The sequence below is a fragment of the Drosophila mauritiana genome, chromosome X (assembly GCF_004382145.1).
Source record: "Drosophila mauritiana strain mau12 chromosome X, ASM438214v1, whole genome shotgun sequence".
Lineage (NCBI taxonomy): Eukaryota > Metazoa > Arthropoda > Insecta > Diptera > Drosophilidae > Drosophila > Drosophila mauritiana.
In genome coordinates this window covers 13,599,350-13,619,174 of record NC_046672.1, presented here as the reverse complement: position 1 = coordinate 13,619,174, position 19,825 = coordinate 13,599,350, and the positions used below count along the sequence as shown (strand labels likewise).

Genomic DNA, 19,825 nt, shown 5'->3' with positions numbered 1-19,825 from the left:
ATGTATCGATCGCCTGAAGGAGCGCTTCCCGTTCCTTCAAAATGTTTATTTTATATTATATTTTTTATTCTGCAAGGAGCTTTTTTGTTGTATTCGAAGACAAATGTTTTTTTTTTTCTATTGCAAAATTATGATTTTGATTTTTTTTTTGCTCCCTGGCGAAAGTTTGCCATTTTTAATTTTTATTTAAATATTTTATTTTATCATAACAAGAAAAACAAAACAAAAAAAAAAGAAAATTAGAGGAGGAAATGAAGAGTATTTTTTGTATTTAAGTAAAAATTACAAATAAAAAAAACAAAAAGACAAATATTGCCTTCTACTTAACACGGAAATTACGGATGTTCATTTCATGATAAAAGTTAATATATACATACTACTTAATAGCATTTAATGGCATCTTCAAACTAAAACTTTAGCTCGAATTACGAGCTCCTCTTCGATTTCAATATAATGGTCAACAGTTTTATTATAAATCTCTCCGATAATTAACAATTAACGCGTACACTAAAACAAAGAACACCATCAGATTTGGCCAATTGTTCGGTTCGAGCGAAGCACATTTGGCCCAATCACAGTACCACATTGGTGCTAGCCTGAGTAGGATTACGGTCGGCGGATCGCGGATGTCTCGTCAGGTGCGCATCGAGGGATCCGCGGCGGAGTGCTCGCGATGATGCGGCATCTTGGGCGGTAGCTTAAAGGGCCGAATGAACTTGATGTTCGTCTTGAGGCAATCGGGCAGCAAACTGGGTGGCAGCAGGCAGTGCAGGAAGAGGTGCGTCAGGTAGCCGGTGATGCCCCAGATGCGATAATGGTCCACGACAAATACGGGACCGCTGTAACCGCTGCGAAACTGTGTGTGCCTGGTGGCCTTGGGCAGCATCAGCGATTGGAGCGGCACACTAAACGCCTCCTCCACCTCCTCCCAGTTGAGACGCAGCTCGGAGAGGCTAAAGTCTGGCACCACACCCACCACTGGCACAATGGAGGAGGTCCTCGGCAGCTGTAGCTGCTTGGCCTCGCCCCACACCTGGATGCGATGGCGCGGTAGGCCGATCTCCTCCTCCGTCTCGCGCAGCGCACAGTCCACGTAGCTAGTGTCATGATCATCGCGCCTTCCGCCCGGAAAGGAGATCTGAAAGCTGTGGCTGCGCAGGTGTCGCGATCGTCGGGTGTATAGCAGGGATATCTCGTTTCTGAAAGAGCAAAACGATGCAGCTTATTCAAATGATTGCATTCCTCGTTTAAGTGGCTATACTGACGTGCCCCGCTCCTGGCAGAGGGCGATAAGAACCGCGGACGTCTGCTTCTCCCGGCGACTGGGCGTCAGCGCCTTGGGACGCGGGAATGCCGGCAGGCTGCGCATTTTCTCCATGCACCTGCGCTGCGATTCCGGTCCGAGGAGCTGGTCGGCAGTGATTGACTGGTCGAAATCCGGCGGTTTCGAGGACGTGGCGGATGCGGCGCTTGAACAGGAGGTGACCAGATGGCGGTTCAAGTGCAACAGGAGTTGCGGCGCTGTGCGACTAGCCTGGGCAATCAGGGACATCGTGTTTGGGTATGGAACACCGAATCGAGCAATGATGTAAACAAATGCGAACGCAACGAACTTTGGAATTGGAATTGAAAAACCAAAACAGAGCCCTTAACAGCCGATAGTGTACTGTTGTGCGCCACAGTGCGCTGTTAGCGGTTAACAGTGCTGTCAACTCAGCTGCTTTTAAAATACCATATTCCAACTAAGCAGCAAACCGTTACACTTTAAAGTTAGAAGTTTTTTGTGCCATTTTCCTAATTAACGACATTACAGAGTATTCACTTTTTTAAAACGTTTTATTAAAATTTCTCGTCGCTTGGGGCTTGGCTGCACAAAAAAATATATATTTATATATCTGTATATAAATATACATATTGCATTTAGTTAATAGTAAACGCTCGTGTGTTAATGCTAAATGTTGTTCCTTAGGTAATCGGTATGCAAAATGTTAGATTCCTTGTGAGTTCCTTTAATTTGTAATCAACTGGTTTTGTGTATGTATCGCTTGTGTGAAAGCAATGGCAACGGCATAATTGTCGACTTTGGGCTGAAATCGCATCTGTGTGTCCAGGTGAAGGTACTGCTTGCAACTTACAACTATTAAACGTTACTTTCGTTATTGCCGGCAGCCTGTTTGGCTGCCAATCCTCCGGCGGCCACGCGCGTGCGGGTAAATTTACTAATGGACGTGGGCGATGCGGAAGCGGAGGCGACAGCGGCAGCAGCGTCCAAACGGAGACTATTCCCGGCCGGATAGACGCAGCCCTTGGCCCGACGTCGTCCCGCCGGAGAGCCGGTACTCCTATCACCGATTTGTACTAGGCTAGGCAGATCCTCGCCCCGGGAGAAGACAAACTCCTCGGACGAGAGCCGTTTCCTCACCCGGCCACCAACCACATCCGGTCGTTTGCCATTGCTGAGCGGCGATGGTGAGGCTGGGGCCACCAAAGCGGGTGTCTCTATCGCGCTGCCACCGCCGAGAACGGGAAAGTGCGATTCCAACACGCCGGGCCGTATGAGTATCTCCTCCAGGTGGGGGCCAGAGGCCCCACTACCACCGTTCTGCCGGGCCGGTGTGGCAAACTGTTCCAGCGATGAGCTGGCACTGTAGAAACTAGTATCTGTGGAGCCCAATCCCATGGTGGCACCACCACAACCGCCGGAAATCTCTGTGCCGCACTTCCCGTGCTCCGAGCGAGTGCAGCAGCCACGCTGGACATCCCGATCGCAGGGACAGTGTGGACACAGTCGCAGACAGTCCGCGTCTGTCAGGATATCGCTATCGCTGAATGTCAACTTCTTGGCCGGCTGCGTTTGCCTCATCGCATCGGGATCTCCGTCCAGCGGATCGGCGGACTTGGAACTCTGCACCGCATTGGCACCGTGCGGCAGCTGCAATCTCTGCAGGCTGTGGGCCGACGCAGACTCAAAGCTATCGTCGCTGGAGTCCAGACTATGCGCCGCTGGCGATTGATCCGGAAAGATGCGCGGAAAGGTGATGAACACACGACCCAGCCGTTTGTACTGATCCAGATTTCTGGTGTCCTCTGCACAGCCCGCTAGATTCTCGCTGAACTTGGGCGCCCGCCTCATAACCTTGGGCGTATGCAGCTGCGACTCGAAGATGTCCTCGAGTGGCACCTTCGGACCGCCAACGCCCACGCCCATGTGCTGCAGATAGCGCTCAATGCTGTTGGCCAGGCTAATGGGGACGCTGGTTCGCGAGGAGACGCTCGAGATCTCGGACAGCGTTTCGGGACTGGCCAGTGGGGCCAGGCCATACCAGTCGTCGTGCAGTAAATCCACTCCAGGCACCGCACCAGCATCCGAAGCTCTACGAAGGGCCTGGACATGGGCCAGCGGCAGAGAACGTGGCTTTTTTTCGGAGTGTTGGCGCCCGAGCAGGGACCTCTCCGGCAGCGTTGGCGGCGGAGTGAGCGCCATATCGAATGCCACCGCCTTGAGGCGTTGTGGTATGGCAATCTCCTCAGCATCCGGATCCGGATTAACAATCACCGTGGCCGTCGTCTCAGCGCTGATCAGCGAGGGGCTCTGCCGCAGCGCCACTGTGGCCAGGCTGTCGTCCAGAGCACTTGATATGTCATACGGCGTGGTTGCCGAGCTCAGGAGCGATGAGGCCGCCGACGTGAGCCGCTGATTTGGCTGGTGTGGTGTCGATCCGTTGGTGAAGGACGTCTCCAAACAAAGCTTGTGCTGGGCGGTCGGCGTCAGGACGAGGCAGTTGCTCAGGTTCGTGTAGGAACTTTGCGAGGGTCGCTTGCAGTGTTGCGACTGCGTTATCGAGTTCTGCATCTGGTCGGGATCCGTTCGCGGCTCGAATCTCATGGCATCCGTCGGCACACTGTGGCCGCTACAATGCGGCGGTTCGAGGTCCATATCGTGCGCTGCTTCGTTTGATCCGGTGGAGAATGCATTCGAGGTCTGGCGCTGCGGCTTGCGTGGCCCACTCGTTGTTACAACCTAAAGGCGAGTAGCGAGAGTGGTGGGGATCAGTGTTTGATTGTACTTGATCATTTAACTTAGATCTAAGTTGTGGTCCTACTGAAATGTTAAACCGATTGATTGATTGATAGGTCTGATTTCGTAAATATATTTTTCATTCTTGGTTGGCATTTAAACCCTTCTTTTCGACTGCAGTTATTTTTTCAAATCTATAATCGAAACAGATCAAGCAATCAATTAATCCTGATCTTCACAACTGGTAGTTACATATAAATGCAGAAAGAGACGAGTAGATGTTGCGAGCGAGAGTGGGATGCATGTATGTACAGTTTCACAGATGAGCGAGAGTGGAAAGAGACAGTAGCAGATGCAGTTAGCGAGTGAAGTGGAGTGACTAAGTACAGTTGCGTCAAAGTTAAGCGAGTAGGATGTGGCTCATGGTTCGCTGTGGTGAGGTGTGGTTTGAGGGTGGTGGGAGCTTACGGGTGCGAGACACAATATCGATATTGGTTTTCGTTGTACATACACAGCGAGTACGATTACATTTAGAGAGTTTAGTTTACAAAATTGGATAGGTTGTTGGTTTTTTTTTTTAATTGTTTGAGGTTAGGTTGAGAGCGGGAGAGAGAAATATACATAGAGAGAGATAGAGAGAGAGACTTGTAATTCGGTTGACATATTTAAAAATTTTGTTTGGTTTTAACGAGAGCAAAATGGAAAGTTGGTTTAGTCTTTTGTTTAATGATAACAAATTTATATAGAAGGCGGGCGGCTGTACCTGGTATCTGTATTTTGTGTTGTCGTAGTTGTTGTTGTAACTGTTGTAGTTGTAGTTATTGTCGTGTTATCATTACGTCTACGAGTGGTACATGCCTTTACGGTTCGATCTCTACAAGACACGACCTGTGCACATCATCGGATGATCGGGTCACATACAAATCGGTTAAATCGGTATTCGTTTATCAGTTATCGATAATCGTTAAGTTCCATAAAAGAAGCAAAACAAAAGCATAATTAAATACATCAGTGGTTTACAGAAGTTCGTCGCATATACTAACTGTGATCTGAATCAGATCATCAAGGGTGGGGTCGGGTGGAAAAATCGTTCAAGGGATTATCCTATAGCCTGATCCACTACTCTCTCATTGCAACTAGCACACATACGGGACCGGGTCTCCTCCCAGCTCAGCAAAAAGGCAATACGTTTCATCTACCATACTATATGTATTTGTTTTGCCATTCCTTAAGCTTTACAACAACCATTCCCATGCAGCAGATATTTTTAAAGGAGTTGTGTATAGTATATATATAGTATGATAGGTTATGTTGTGTATTTGTAGTCAAAGCATAACAGTTGAACTTAAAAAACTTACCAAATCAAATCTTCACAAAAAGAACTCAAATAAAATCATTATCAATCGTGTGCATATATTGGCTTTTCAAAAACCAATAATATAGTTTTCCATCTAGCGGAGCGATTTCTAAAAAACATCTTTAATCCAACGAAGCCGGGATTAACTGGACATTCTGGTGTAGTAATCGGGCAACTTACAAGATGTGCAAATACTTAAATATTCACCATTACCGATTTCAAAGGTATTGAAAAGCAAGAAATAAATTAAAGAACTAATCATATTCAAGTACTTGTACGTAGTACAAGTGTGTATATTCGTCATATAAAAAACAAACAGTTTACGATTTAAAGTGAAAATATATAAGAGATATTTGGAGAGCGTGATGGAAACACGGAGATTTTGAAAACGAAATGCAAATTACATCTGTTCAACTTAAACAATAAATGGACGAAGCCACATAAACAAAATACAAGTATATAAATATAAATTTAACTTAGGCATAAGTGTAAACATTCAAAGTCCATTGTCAATGCCTAACACAGCGATAAATACAATATAGTTACTGGATTTTGGTTATACGTGTGTAGTGCTGGCTAAGTATCGGTTCCATTCTCTGGACATACATATCAAAGCAAATCGTTGTATGGTATATATCAAAAACAAAAGGGCAATAAATAAATATAAACAAATCAATGTCGAACAATTTAGCATTATTGAAATTATAAGCGATAGTTGGCCTTAGACTAGATAACGTTTAACGTAATTGAGTTTACATATAGATAAATAGGCATCATCGGTGTAAATGTGCTTGTCATGACTGTGTGGGTGGTATTCGCGTTCGCGTGGCTCTTGTGTTTGTGAGTTTTGGTTGCTGTGTGGCTTGTGGTCATGGGTTTGGCGAACTGCGGATTGCGGATTGCGCATTGCGGTTCGCCGTTCGCCGTTCGCGACCTCTGACCTTAAGGCTAGACTAAGGGCAAGGTACAGTACAGTACAGTACAATACAGCACAGTACAGTAGACGAATCAACTAACTAGATCGGTGCTGCGTACTCTAGATATGTATGCTATAGGGCTATAGTTAGACTATATACGGTTCTAGGACAACGACGAAGACGACGGGGGGGTGTAGGGTGTCAACGATCAGTCATTCCATATTCAACTCGATTCCATTGCCGTCCGTCCGTCCATTCGACCGGATCTGATCAACTGGCTGTGGAATAGCTGTGCACCGAGGAGCCGCGCTCGTCGTCGAACTCGGCAATTACCTTCTTGAGGGCGGCGAGAACCTTGTCGGGCATGTGATCCTGCAGCATCACCGGCGAGATGAGCACCTCATCGAAGTCCGTGGAATCGGCCCAGATTGCCTGATATACGGGCTCCCGATTTTTCAGAACATTTCTGCAAAATACACAAGAGCTTTATTGCAATAGTTTACTTATGGGCTATTTAAACTAACTAAATATCTACGTTCTACGTTCCGACCAACTAAATTTCAGTTGGGGACCAATTTAGTTGTCACAGAAATCTCTTTCAATATGATATGTTTCAATAACACGTAATCTCTACTTGTCTAATAAATATTAATGTGTAATCGATATTGGATATCTACTTGATTTATTAGAGAACGATTGGGAAACAAAAATCAACGCTACATATCTATCAGCAATAAAAATTTGTATAGAATATATAGTTCATTAATGAAAGGATTTCCATGACTCCGGCCATTAGAATATTGTATTCTTCAACTTTCGGGTCTAATATCATGCACGATCTGCTATATCAAACACAAATTATAAGGATAATAGCCCAGCTCATATGCGAGAGCGAGAGAGGGCGACAACGAGAGACGGATATAAGGACCTCTTTACAAAGGCAGAATTCTCATCTGAACTCATGATCTTTTTGTTCAACCTTCTTTAGCAAAACTGATCTATTTGAGATGAGAGTTCAGCTCGTGTAGAGAGCTTAATTGGAGGCAATGGGACGATGCATGCTTCGGTGATTGTATTGTCTCATGCAACAAAGATTAACCAAAATGGGATGTGAAGGAAGTCTTCTAACAGAATAAACAGATCTATAAAATTCTCGGGCTTTCACTAGGTCAACACACAAACCAAACAAGCTAAGACACAGAGAAAGTGTGCGTAAGAGAGAGACAGAGGGCGAGCATAAACACGGGCAGAGTGGAATAGACATATGTAGACAGAGAGAGAGGCAGGAGAGACAGATAGATAGATAGAGACAGAGATCGAGTTGAGTTACGGCAGCGCTGCTCAAGCTCTTCATCTTTCAATCTTTTGGATGCGTGTGCTCGTAGTATCTGCATCTGTGTGCGATGCGCGTAGGTGTGTGCGTGTGTAAATGTGTGTCGATGTGGGTGTAGTTGTGGGTGTTGATGGGCTGGTGGGTCTGTGTGTGTGCCTACCTCCAACCACTGTCGTATTTTTGCCTGAAAAACATTTTGTTAACATTATTTTCTGTTCTCATTGACTGGGTTTCGGGACGGTGGGGCAAACAGAAATCGACCAAACACGTTCAGCAACACAAAACATAATGAAACAAGACAGAACCGAACCGAACCAAACCAATTGAAACGATAACAAGTGAAAGTAGTCGATCGAGAACTCCGCCGACAGCATACATATGTACATACAACATCGTGAACTATCACCCAGCATAAAGAAATTCCTAGATCTTCCTAGTTGCTTATTAGTATTAAATCTCAACGCATTGAAATATTTATTAAAGTAAAATATCTTATAGTCTTGCATGATAATTTAGCCTAAGAAAACGTTTTAATTTTGCTACTGGACCATACAAATTGTTAAAAATTGTGTTTATTTAACTTTAAGTAATATATTTATTAATGCATGTCTGCGTCTGGAAATTCAATATGGCCCTACATTCTGTTAGCAATCGCGTTACGAAATGGGGCACTTGTGAATTTAATAATTGAAGCAGCACGTTTCGGCCATAAGTCACGTGGGTATGTCAAATCGTAGACGAAAATTAGAGTCAGCCACCGAATAGCAAAGGGCGCCAACTGGATAGAGAGTTCAGTGCCCGTTCCCGATGACGAGATCATCGGCTGTATCTATGCATCTCTACGGATGGGCGAGGCGATAGATTAACATACCACGACATTGCCAAGCGACGACAACACAACCCTGACGTCATTGCGAATGAGTCAGTTGCGGATCAGCTTGACATTTCACTCCACCACTCTCACTTCGGCGATAAGCATTGGCTATCGCACCTCAATTAGCACAGACCTTGGGCCCCAGAGGCGGATCTCGTATCGCGAATCAAACAAAAAACATCAACAAATAAATCAGGGTGTGGGTCAGGAGGTCGGGTTGCGAGATCGAGGAGGAAACAAATGCGGATGCGGCCAGCTGTCGCACTTATTTCCAGCTCGTTGGACTCAGGCTACTCACTCGTCGGGCTTGGGATGATGTCGCACTATGTGAATGATGCGACCGGGCGGATATAAGGGCTGGTGCAGAGTTAAAGCTATCGAGCTGTCCGTCGGATGAGCGCTGGTCGAACGGGCAGTGCCACGCTCCTGGAATATACAGATAAACAACTTTTAGTACGCAGCACAAATCGAAGGAGATATGGGCCCAAATACCTCCTGGTACTGATTGATGTGCGTGTCCTGGCCGGACATGTTGACCACAGAAGTGGGCTCGGGTCCACAGCCACAGCAGATGACCGAGCAGGAAATGGTCTTCCACTAAAAGAAAAAAGAAACGTATTAAATACATATTAGAGAGCATGTTATAATTGTTAATCACCTTGGGATCCACGCTGCGCTGAATGGCATTGATAAGGTCCGCTCGCAGGGCCTCCATTTGATTGAGACCGATGCGCGGCACTACATCCTTGCCCAGCACCACCGAGGTGATGAACGACTTTGAGTACTCCACGGCGGGCATACTGAAAAGGAAGCATACGTTTCAATTTGAACCAACAGGAGAGCTTAAGCATAACCCACCTGAGCAGACCTCCTGGCGGAGAGTAACTGAAGCACTGGAGCGTGGGATGCTCGGGCTTAAGGAGAATGGCGAGTATGGCCGCTGTGCCGGCGCCCAGCGAATGGCCCACCAGCACCAGGTCAAAGGTGTGCGTCTGACGGTCCGGATTCCGCTGGAGTGCCCTCTCGATGAGGTTCTCCTCCTGCAGCTTGTTGCGTATGTAGATCGCCGCTTGCACCATACCCTTGTGGCCCAGCCAATCGTCACGCGGCGGCTGCAGCGGCAGAACTTCGCCCTCGGCATTCAGATCAGTAAGGATGTCCTTCATGCTAAGGGTACCACGTATGCTGATCACAACCGAACGATGTGTGTAGTCGATGGCCACAAAGAAGGGCGTCTCGCCCACGTCCACGTGATAGGTGGCATAAACGATATCGATGTCGCCCAGCTGGAGCGTCTTCTTCAGCGCTGCATAGTTGCACAGGCAGCAGTTGTCCTGGATAACCTCTGTATCATCACTTGTACCGCAACAGCAGCCAAAGCATCTGAGAATAATGAAATATATACATTTTTTCCATTGGCCATTTCCTGCCATATGCCACATGCTTCATACTCACTTCAGTTCCGGCACCAGATGCCACATCTTGCTGCGATTGATGATGACGTACATGGGCCAGCCGTAGGCTCCCTGGGCAAAGTACATATAGTGGATGACCGTTTGAAAGAAGTCATAGTTTTTGGCATCGTTGAGTGCTAGGAACTGGGTTCGCTCCGTGATCGGTACGCCGCTGAGGAACTCGTAGGTGCCATTTTTGCGCTGCCTCACAATGGCCTCGCGTTCGAGACGCTGGAACTTGCGGAGCAGAACTAATCCGGCCACCACATCCGACGGCACCACGTCCAGCTCCCGGAAGAAGTCGCTCAGCAGACGGGCGATGTCCGTGAACGAGTTCCGGTTGCGCTCCGAGGAGCCCATGCAGCAGAAAAGCAGGCGGCAGCGATGATCCCAACTATCCTGGTACGCTCGCATTACTTTCCTGTGCGTTTGTGCGAAGTCAATGAAATTTATTAAATAATCGTTGCCATCAATTTGGACGCAAATGGACTGACTCACCTTTGCCGCCAGTTGCGGTTCATACTGTTGCTCCGCTTGTAGTTAAACCGCGACTCTGTCTCGCGCATTGATCGCTGGTACTTCTTCATCTTTACCCAGGATCTGCCGGCAGCATCGAAGGTGCACCATATCGTGATGAGGGTGATCACCACCAGAGCCCAATTGCAGATGATAATTGCTGTGAGGAAGAAAGGTTTCGAATTAACTTGATAGTTTAAGCTAGATTGATAGGTTATAGTCTGGATCAATGGGAAAGCCCAAGCAAGGCAAGATATTTGCATAAAACTGCATAGGAACACCTGCAAACTATACAAATATTAATACTATATACCCATACTTTATAATGATTACTCTAAGCTAGACAATCACTAGCAAAGTCTACGATTTGGCTCACCTATGTAGACCTTTTTGGGATCATCGATGGGTGCAGTGGTGTAGTAATGCCCCAGCCAAACGGATCCCACCGCCAGCCAGGCAATATCGAACAGTATAACCACTGCAATGAAGATAGGAATGGATATACTACATATAGGATTGTTCGGGGTGTGCATCTATTAGTGCTAACTTACGGCTCTTGAGATATATCCAGATATTGATTGAGGTGCGCGCCTCGGCATCCAGAATACTGCCACGCATCGAGATCACACATATACCTATTTCTACACATATTGAAACTGCAAAACAAGAATCAATATTAATACAGAATCCAATGAAAGTGAATCAGTATACTTACAAAATAGTATCAACAAGTAGCCTATTAGATGATAGAACAATAATTTTACGCTTAAAATTCGTGTATTATACTCAAAGATAACCAACGAGACGCTAACAATCACAAAACTGCCACAGAAATCAGATCGTTTTTTGTTTATATTTTGTTGTTGAAGAAAAAGAATAAAAAAAAACACGAAATATGATTATGAACAATAATCGGTGATTAAGTAAAAGGGTAAGTGGCTACTCACCATATAAAATGAATCGTCAGGAGAAATGCGCCCGGCACCACGAGATCATCAGAGCCCACAGACCAGCGACGTCTGAAGACCACAAGTCCAGGCATCTGAAATCGAAAGGAGCGAGTGAAATTAGTTTAAGCTAAATATAAATCCAAATAACCTTGCTTGCTACGCCAAAAAGTACAACATTTATAAATAAATTATTGATAAATAATCAGTAGTAGATTAGGTTCGCATCAAAAAATGAAACTTAATTTCATAATTCACAGCCATGTGGTATTTATGCATTTCAACGATGTGCAACACTGCGTATGAGTGATAATCTTCAACTACATCACTCATACGCAGTGTGTGCGATATGCCTGGAAAGATCGTGGCATCAAAAGCAATCATGATTATTTTATGAAACTTGCATTTACATAGCAACCCACTTTGGTCGCAGGTTGCAGCTTAAACGCCAGACATTTGTGCTGCCGCTCCGAATTGTAATCCCGTTGGAAATTAAGTTGCAGCACTCAAATGCTCAATGGTGGTACAGTCATGCCTGCATGCACATATGCAAAGCGAACGACTTTGGAGGAGCAGCTTAAGGTTCCGCCCACGCCCGCCATCCACTTCACCCCACTCTGTCGATGTCAACCAATAGTGCCATGTAAAGCAAAGCATAATCAGGGTCAGACATGAGCAGGGCGTGTCAAAAGGGGGTGGCAAGTAAAACTGCACCGAAAGAAAGGCAGTAACATTGGTTAAATGGTACACAAAAAAAAGAGGACATTACTACAACATCATTGCTAGAGAGTGGTTCTTAAGTCAGACGTTCCTCTAAATGAGGGAAACCTGTCAAGCAAAGCAAACTCAGGTATATTTTCTCTGTGTGTAACAACTTGTTGGGCGTCGTGTGTGGGTCATCATGTTTGGAAAAGCCCACCATAATCGCTGGCTTGACATTGCATCGGGTTTCGATAAGGCGCTCCTGACATGGCAATCGTAGAGGGGAATGCATGCTCATATTTGCATATCCGGAGTCTCGGGAATCAACAAGACTAACTAACTAAATAACTAGCTAAGTAATGGTGCGAGGACATGCGTGCATTGTGGTCTTATCGACTTATCGGTCACGAGAGTGCCAGCCAAATGATTCACCGTCTTTATCGGCGGCATAATCAATACGTTAAATCAATTGCGATTGCAAAGTTCACTTGTGCCGAATCAGCATTAGATATTACAATGCCAAAGATTTCGCCAGTGGCTTATTTATAGACGAAATGGGTTTACGATCTCAGTCAATATAAACATAAACAAGCAGATAATAAACTGGCTGAGTGCCTCGACTAGAACTGAATACTGAATATTCTAAAGTTCTATATACTAACGACCTTGATCATTTGAACGATTCGAAATGCAAATTTCAATCATGCTAACATATAATAAAACATATTAGCTTGCGTACTAGTTGCTATCTACCCATGGTTTTCTAATCAATTTGTGTTTATATAAACATTATATTTCATTATTTCTAATTATTATTTGTGTTGCTCAACGTAATTAACATTTTCTAAGTGCTATAACTACAGTCGTCGAGTTATCATTGAATAAATAAAATGAGCTTAGCTTATCCGTTAAAATGTTATTTGCATATATTATTTACAAATCAAGCAGACAGATTATTATTATAGTTATTTACATAGCCAAGTCAAGTAATATTGGCCGTATATAAAAGAATATCTATATACATGGAAAATTTCAAAAAGGAATTTTAAAATTCTATAGGCCTTAACAGTGTTGTAAATGCGAAATTGTTTTGGCAATAAGAAATGCTTTTTCGGTTTTATGAATAAAGTAAACATCGAAAAGGTAAACACATTTAAAAACTACTTAAATAGGTCCAAATATTTAAGAATAAAATTAAACGAAACTTGGAGAACGACTAAAAGGTAAAATAAATTACCATCATTGAATCTTGACAAATAAAACAAAAATAACTGGATATTACATTCTAAATCTATTTCCATATAGAAACCCTCTTTTATTTGATTTCAAGGATGTTCCTTTAGTTTTAACATTCGTCTTTAATAATTTGCCATTAAATATTAAGTCGCAAGTCGAGAACCCTTCGATCTTAATTATAACTTTTGCCATCTTCAGTTAGAATCCAATTTAAAATGCTGACCTTTGCAAAGATATGGAGCTGTGCCCCTCGAGTCTTTCCTTTTAAATGGAACAGATTTCGATGACAGATTTCATTGCTGCAATATATATCACCTACCTGTCGAAAGCTTAAAGTTCGAGCTGCGTAATTTCAAGGCTATTGATCCAACTGGCTGTTCTTATCGGCAAACATTTACCTTTCGCCAGCGAATCCGGGGCAGACCGGGCCAAATATCAAAGGTGAAGCAACCAAAGCTGCAATCCAAAGGCCGTGCAACTTTGGCATTGGCATTACCATTGCCATTGGCCTCGCTGAACTGAACTTCAAGTGACAATGGGCGAGGATGACTGACTCTGTGACTGTGACGATGCGGTGTCGATGTGGATGACGAGCCATGATTTTGCATTTATTTGCACACCATCCTGACATTTTCCGTGCGGTGGCTCCAATGAGGCATGATATGGAACCAGCGGAACGGACTGAAAGAACAATGCCGAGGAAGCCGCAGGCAACTCGAAAACCCATTACACCAACTGCAGGTATGAATGGTCATTATACCCCATTGTTTTCTCTATGTACACTTGCAAAACAATAGTTATTTTCTAAGGATTTCTGTTCTGTAAACTACACTTCATGTTTTTAAGGTGATAAAGGGTTCATCGAAGAGATATGCATACATATGTTTATGGAAATTTAAAACCAAACACATTTAGGAATATACTTTTCCTATTTGCATTGCTCTTCCGAAACTACACACGATTTGTGCGAGTGTAGTGTGAAAAACCACGCAGCTGTCGAAGAAGCCGTAATGGGGCAAGGGCAGAGTAATTGATGGCAATCATTCTTTTGTTCTGTCTCCGTCATATATCGCAGCATATTCAATTATTCAGTTATTGCCATTATAAATGATGATAATTCCTGTCCCGGTTATTGGCTGAATAATCATTCGTAGCTAGCACATTTCGTAGCAATTTTTCGATAGGTGTGTAGTTTGTGTTCTGTGCACCGTGGTCCTAGTAAATCACACACCTCTATCGATCTTTTATTGGATGGATCGCGGAACAGGCCCCGCACGATAAGATAGTCGCGATGCAAGTAATTTATCTATGCCTCCACGTGAGCCGCTTGTCCAGGATGAAACCCAGGTACTGAGCCTGGGGACATTGAGGAATACGCGTGTAGTTTAACCCTAGGAGGAGTTTTGTGCGTCAGGGAGAAAATATGAATCTACCCACATTTTTTTTAACAACTTTGAGTATACTTTCAAAAAGAAATTCACACAGAAGAAAAAATTTCAATTAAATTCAAAATTCAAAAAACGTTTATACCTAATTATGGTTAAGGTTGTGGAGGACATCTTTGGTATTGCGACCAATCCGTTTACCAAGCAGGCCCAAGTGATTCGTCGCTATACGATGACCAACACCAATCGCCTGTCCGTGGCCATCATCCAGCTGGGCGCAACAATCCAGAGCATTCAAGTGCCAGATGCCTATCACCAGTTGTCCGATGTGGTACTCGGATTCGATGATGTTGCCGGGTATACGAAGTATAGGAACTATCATTTTGGTTGCACGATTGGCAGAGTCTCGGATGTGGTGGGCAACGGCGAGTTCATCATGGACGAGCGACGGGTCATTGTGTCCAAAAATTTCGGGCAGAAGCACCAGATTAATGGTGGCTTTGTGGGCTTCGATCAGGTCATTTGGGATCTGGAAATGAAACGGCCGGATGGCGTCACCTTGCGTCATGTATCCCCGGATGGACACGAAGGATATCCTGGGACATTGAAAGTATTGCTTCACTTCACCATAAATGACGATAATCGGTTTTTTATACAAATGGAAGCCACCACTAATCAAACGACGCCGGTGAATATATCCAATCATATCATCTTTAATCTGGCCGGTCAGTCTACCGGAATCAAGGGCATTTTTGACCATCAAATCAACATTGAGGCAATGGAAACGATGGAAACATCCAATGGCGACGGACTTCCCACGGGTCGATTTAAGAACGTTAGTGATTCCGTATACGATATCCGATTGCCAGTATTCATGGGTGACCGGGTGCGCCAGTTTGAACAGAAACCGGTAAAGGGTTACGACGTTTGCTTTGCCCTCGACAAGGAGTTTGATTCAATAAGAACGCGTTATGTGGGCAGGTTTTTGCATCCGGATTCGGGGAGATTTATGGAAATATTCAGCAATCAGCCGTGTGTTAAGTTCACCACCGGCAATTGTTTTCCCCAGGAACCGCTTGGTGAGCCACCTATATTGGGTAAAAGGTGCACACGCTATTGGCAACATTGTGGCTTCAGTCTTCAGCTACTTAACTATCCGGATGCCGTAAATCAGCCGGATTTTCCACGCATCTTCATCAATCCGGGCGAGCACTATTTCCATGAAACCATCTACCATTTCGGCGTTCAGGAATCGTGGAAATGCTGTGCCGATCCGGAGGAACTGAAAGCCCTGGGCGAAGAACCACTGCGAAAACCAAAGCCTGTTTGAGAAGCGGAGAGAAGAGCCCATTGAGAAATCAGTGCGTTCTACGGCCGCTACCTATGTAGTCCGTTTGAGAATCGCAGAGAAGGGCGCTGCGATAAAACGGTGCGTTCTATGGCAGCTACTTTGTGTTGCTCAAAGTAATTAAAATTTTCTGAGTGCTATAACTACAGTCGTCGAGTAATCATTGAATAAATAAAATTTGCTTATCCATTAAAATGTCATTTGCATATATTATCGCACAAAGGAATTTTAAAATGCTGTACATTATAGCCTTTAACGGTGTTGTAAATGCAAAATTGTTTTGGCAATAAGAAATGCTTTTGTCTGTTTAACGGAGAAAGCAAGCATAGAAAATGTTAATACATTTAAAAACTACTTAAATAGGTCCAAATATTTAAGAATGAAATGAAACGAAACTTGGGTGCTTTGAGGAGAACGACTAAAAGGTTACCGTCATTGAATAAGACAAAAAATATTGGATATTACATTCCTCTTTTATTTGATTTCAAGAATGTTCCTTTATTTTTAACCTTCGTGTTAATAATTTGCCATCAAATATTAAGTCCCAATTAATCTTAATCTTAATTATAACTTTGGCCTTATGGAGCTGTGCCTCTCGCGTCTTTCCTTTTAAATGGAAAAGATTTCGGTGACAGATTTCATTGAAGCAACCAAAGCTGCAATCCAAAGGCCGAGCAACTTTGGCATTGGCATTACCATTGCCATTGGCCTCGCTGAACTGAACTTCAAGTGACAATGGGCGAGGATGACTGACTCTGTGACTGTGACGATGCGGTGTCGATGTGGATGACGAGCCATGATTTTGCATTTATTTGCACACCATCCTGACATTTTCCGTGCGGTGGCTCCAATGAGGCATGATATGGAACCAGCGGCACGGACTGAAAGAACAATGCCGAGGAAGCCGCAGGCAACTCGAAAACCCATTACACCAACTGCAGGTATGAATGGTCATTATACCCCACTGTTTTCTCTATGTACACTTGCAAACAAAAATGGTTATTTTCAAAGGGTTTCTGTTCTGCAAACTACACTTCATGTTATTAGAGTGATAAAGGGTTCATCGAAGAGATATGCATAAATATATTTATGGAAATTTAAAACCGAACACATTTAGGAATATAGTATTTAAATTTGCATTGCTTTTCCGAAACCACACACACTTTGTGCGAGTGTAGTGTGAAAAACCACGCAGCTGTCGAAGAAGCCGTAATGGGGCAAGGGCAGAGTAATTGATGGCAATCATTCTTTTGTTCTGTCTCCGTCATATATCGCAGCATATTCAATTATTCAGTTATTGCCATTATAAATGATGATAATTCCTGTCACGGTTATTGGCTGAATAATCATCCGTAGCTAGCACATTTCGTAACAATTTTTCGATAGGTGTGTAGTTTGTGTTCTGTGCACCGTGGTCCTAGTAAATCACACACCTCTATCGATCTTTTATTGGATGGATCGCGGAACAGGCCCCGCACGATAAGATAGTCGCGATGCAAGCAATTTATCTGTGCCTTGGCAAGAGGGCGATGTACGAACATCGCGCTGCACTCGAATCAACAAATTGCCACGAGATAACCGCCATCGCATCGCAAAACTGAAGTTGAGTGGTGAATCCGTGGTAAACAGCCGTGATGGGTGCAATTAACAACTGGATTTATGATAAGCCATTAAGTCCATTTACTAAGAGTATGTGTTTTGCAGTTAACTTCAAGTTGGAAGCAAATTGATAGTACGACATATGTCAATTAATTCCAAGAAAATGACTTTGTTCACCAATTTGTACATGTGCGGAACCACAATTGTGACATCTCGCTTAAAATTATGATGATTAAGGTCGCAAAATTTTTATTAAAATTTACTTAAGAACGTGAAGGAAAAAATTCGATGTAAAAATGTGAACTTTATACACTTCAATACACTTGATTGTCAAGCACGGTATCAAATTAAATCCTCAGATCGTTTGAAATGAAGTTAAATTGTCAGAATTGCCTCTCACAATTAAGTTCCCATCGCTGTGCACTTCCAAGTCAGAAAATGTTGGTAACTTTTACACTTTATGACAGATTAATTGCAATTCAGTTCAATCTAAGACTGAAGTGCCAGCTTGTGTAAGGAAATAATTGAAATTGACATGACTGAGAACTGTTTGCAATCTGCTGGTTTCCATAGTTAAAGTGCATTTGAAACACACACTAGTCCCTAGTAGCTCAATGAAGCTGGGTTCGGAAAAATCGAATTTTTGAAATTTAAAAGCTGGAATCGTTTGCCCATTTTTTGCCCATGTTTGCCCACCAATTAGTTTTTTTTGCCCACGTCCAGTTTTTGAGATATGAATTTTCGAACAAGTTCGAAAATTTTCGAAGATCAAAAATTTCACTTTTTTCAAAAATTTTTTTTTTTAATCGCAATAACTTCGTTTGCCCACGTTTGCCCACCCTTTAGAATTTTGAAATTTTCGAAAATTTTCAAAGATCAAAAATTTCACTTTTTTAAATTTTTTTTTTTTAAATCGCAATAACATCGTTTGCCCACGTTTGCCCACCCTTTACAATTTTGAAAAAATTTATACTTTAGAAAATATAAGACATTCAATTTTACCTAGGTGTCTGTGCCCATCCTTTGAAATTAATTTTTTTCGTTTGCCCACTCTTAAAAATAAAAAATTTCGATTGCCCACCTCTTAAAACTAAATAATTTCGTTTGCCCATCCTTTAAAATTAATTTTTTTCGTTTGCCCACCCTTCGAAATTAGTTTTTTTCGTTTGCCCATCCTTCGAAATTAGTTTTTTTCGTTTGCCCACTCTTAAAAATAAAAAATTTCGATTGCCCACCTCTTAAAACTAAATAATTTCGTTTGCCCATCCTTTAAAATTAATTTTTTTCGTTTGCCCACCCTTCGAAATTAGTTTTTTTCGTTTGCCCACCCTTCGAAATTAGTTTTTTTCGTTTGCCCACTCTTAAAAATAAAAAATTTCGATTGCCCACCTCTTAAAACTAAATAATTTCGTTTGCCCATCCTTTAAAATTAATTTTTTTCGTTTGCCCACCCTTCGAAATTAGTTTTTTTCGTTTGCCCACCCTTCGAAATTAGTTTTTTTCGTTAGCCCACCTCTTTAAAATAAATATTTTCAGTTAAAAACGTTTTCCCACGCCTTAAAAATGTTTTTTTTTTCGATTTGCTACTTATAAAACCAAATTTGTACATATGTATGTAATAACTGTAAGTTGTGACGCCAATTCACATATGTATCTTAGGATCGGCGGACAGAATCACTAATATTATATGATTATGATGAACGTACATAAGGAGATCGCAACCCGTTACACAGTTTTTTTTTTAATATTTATATAATGTTAATCATTCGCTTACAATTTATAAATTTTTCTTAATCATTGATAAATTTCATGCAAGTGTTGATGAACATACATATGTATATATATAGTTTATATATATATATATATATATGTGTGTGTTCACCATAATCATATAATATTAGTGATTCTGTCCGCCGATCCTAAGATACATATGTGAATTGGCGGCACAACTTACAGTTATTACATACATATGTACAAATTTGGTTTTATAAGTAGCAAATCGAAAAAAAAAACATTTTTAAGGCGTGGGAAAACGTTTTTAACTGAAAATATTTATTTTAAAGAGGTGGGCTAACGAAAAAAACTAATTTCGAAGGGTGGGCAAACGAAAAAAACTAATTTCGAAGGGTGGGCAAACGA

At 42.9% G+C, this 19,825-nt stretch overlaps 3 protein-coding genes across 11 annotated transcripts in view; 1 reads left to right on the top strand and 2 right to left on the bottom strand.

Annotated features, from left to right (window-relative positions):
• Positions 1-310: 310 nt before the first annotated feature.
• LOC117148379 (nucleoside diphosphate-linked moiety X motif 8) lies at positions 311-1,665 on the bottom strand. Its single transcript, XM_033315736.1, has 2 exons — positions 1,266-1,665; positions 311-1,199 (listed from the first exon to the last, which is right to left on the bottom strand). The coding sequence occupies exons 1-2, from the start codon at positions 1,550-1,552 to the stop codon at positions 635-637; spliced, it is 852 nt and encodes a 283-aa protein (XP_033171627.1). The 5' UTR covers positions 1,553-1,665; the 3' UTR covers positions 311-634.
• Positions 1,666-1,828: 163 nt separating this feature from the next.
• The window catches only part of LOC117146752 (sn1-specific diacylglycerol lipase alpha), a 31,947-nt gene continuing 13,950 nt past the window's right edge, over positions 1,829-19,825 (bottom strand). The window contains exons 1-14 of one of the 9 annotated variants that reach the window (XM_033313233.1): positions 14,885-14,969; positions 11,417-11,511; positions 11,185-11,291; positions 11,021-11,125; positions 10,846-10,947; positions 10,452-10,629; positions 9,955-10,374; positions 9,358-9,882; positions 9,158-9,299; positions 8,992-9,096; positions 8,798-8,925; positions 7,786-7,809; positions 6,626-6,758; positions 1,832-4,021 (exon numbers count right to left, since the gene is read on the bottom strand). In XM_033313233.1, the coding sequence (XP_033169124.1) occupies positions 2,141-4,021; positions 6,626-6,758; positions 7,786-7,809; positions 8,798-8,925; positions 8,992-9,096; positions 9,158-9,299; positions 9,358-9,882; positions 9,955-10,374; positions 10,452-10,629; positions 10,846-10,947; positions 11,021-11,125; positions 11,185-11,291; positions 11,417-11,511 (3,945 nt within the window). In that variant the 5' untranslated portion in view covers positions 14,885-14,969 and the 3' untranslated portion in view covers positions 1,832-2,140. Of the gene's footprint in view, positions 4,022-4,114; positions 4,482-4,685; positions 4,907-6,625; positions 6,759-7,603; positions 7,753-7,785; positions 7,810-8,797; positions 8,926-8,991; positions 9,097-9,157; positions 9,300-9,357; positions 9,883-9,954; positions 10,375-10,451; positions 10,630-10,845; positions 10,948-11,020; positions 11,126-11,184; positions 11,292-11,416; positions 11,512-14,884; positions 14,970-19,825 lie in introns of those variants that run through there. The other 8 variants (XM_033313239.1, XM_033313237.1, XM_033313232.1 and 5 more) reach the window with 8 other exon arrangements.
• On the top strand, positions 14,863-16,305 carry LOC117146755 (aldose 1-epimerase). The gene has a single exon (XM_033313250.1). It carries the CDS (start codon positions 14,891-14,893, stop codon positions 16,067-16,069), a length of 1,179 nt encoding a protein of 392 aa, XP_033169141.1. The 5' UTR covers positions 14,863-14,890; the 3' UTR covers positions 16,070-16,305.

What these genes read in the sequence shown, in the direction of transcription:
- LOC117148379 (XM_033315736.1), bottom strand. Translation starts at nt 1,552, where the DNA reads ATGTCCCTGATTGCCCAGGCTAGTCGCACAGCGCCGCAACTCCTGTTG. An exon ending in CTCTGCCAGGAGCGGGGCAC is followed by an intron (nt 1,200 to 1,265) that starts GTCAGTATAGCC and finishes TTGCTCTTTCAG; the next exon opens with AAACGAGATATCCCTGCTAT.
- LOC117146755 (XM_033313250.1), top strand. Translation starts at nt 14,891, where the DNA reads ATGGTTAAGGTTGTGGAGGACATCTTTGGTATTGCGACCAATCCGTTT.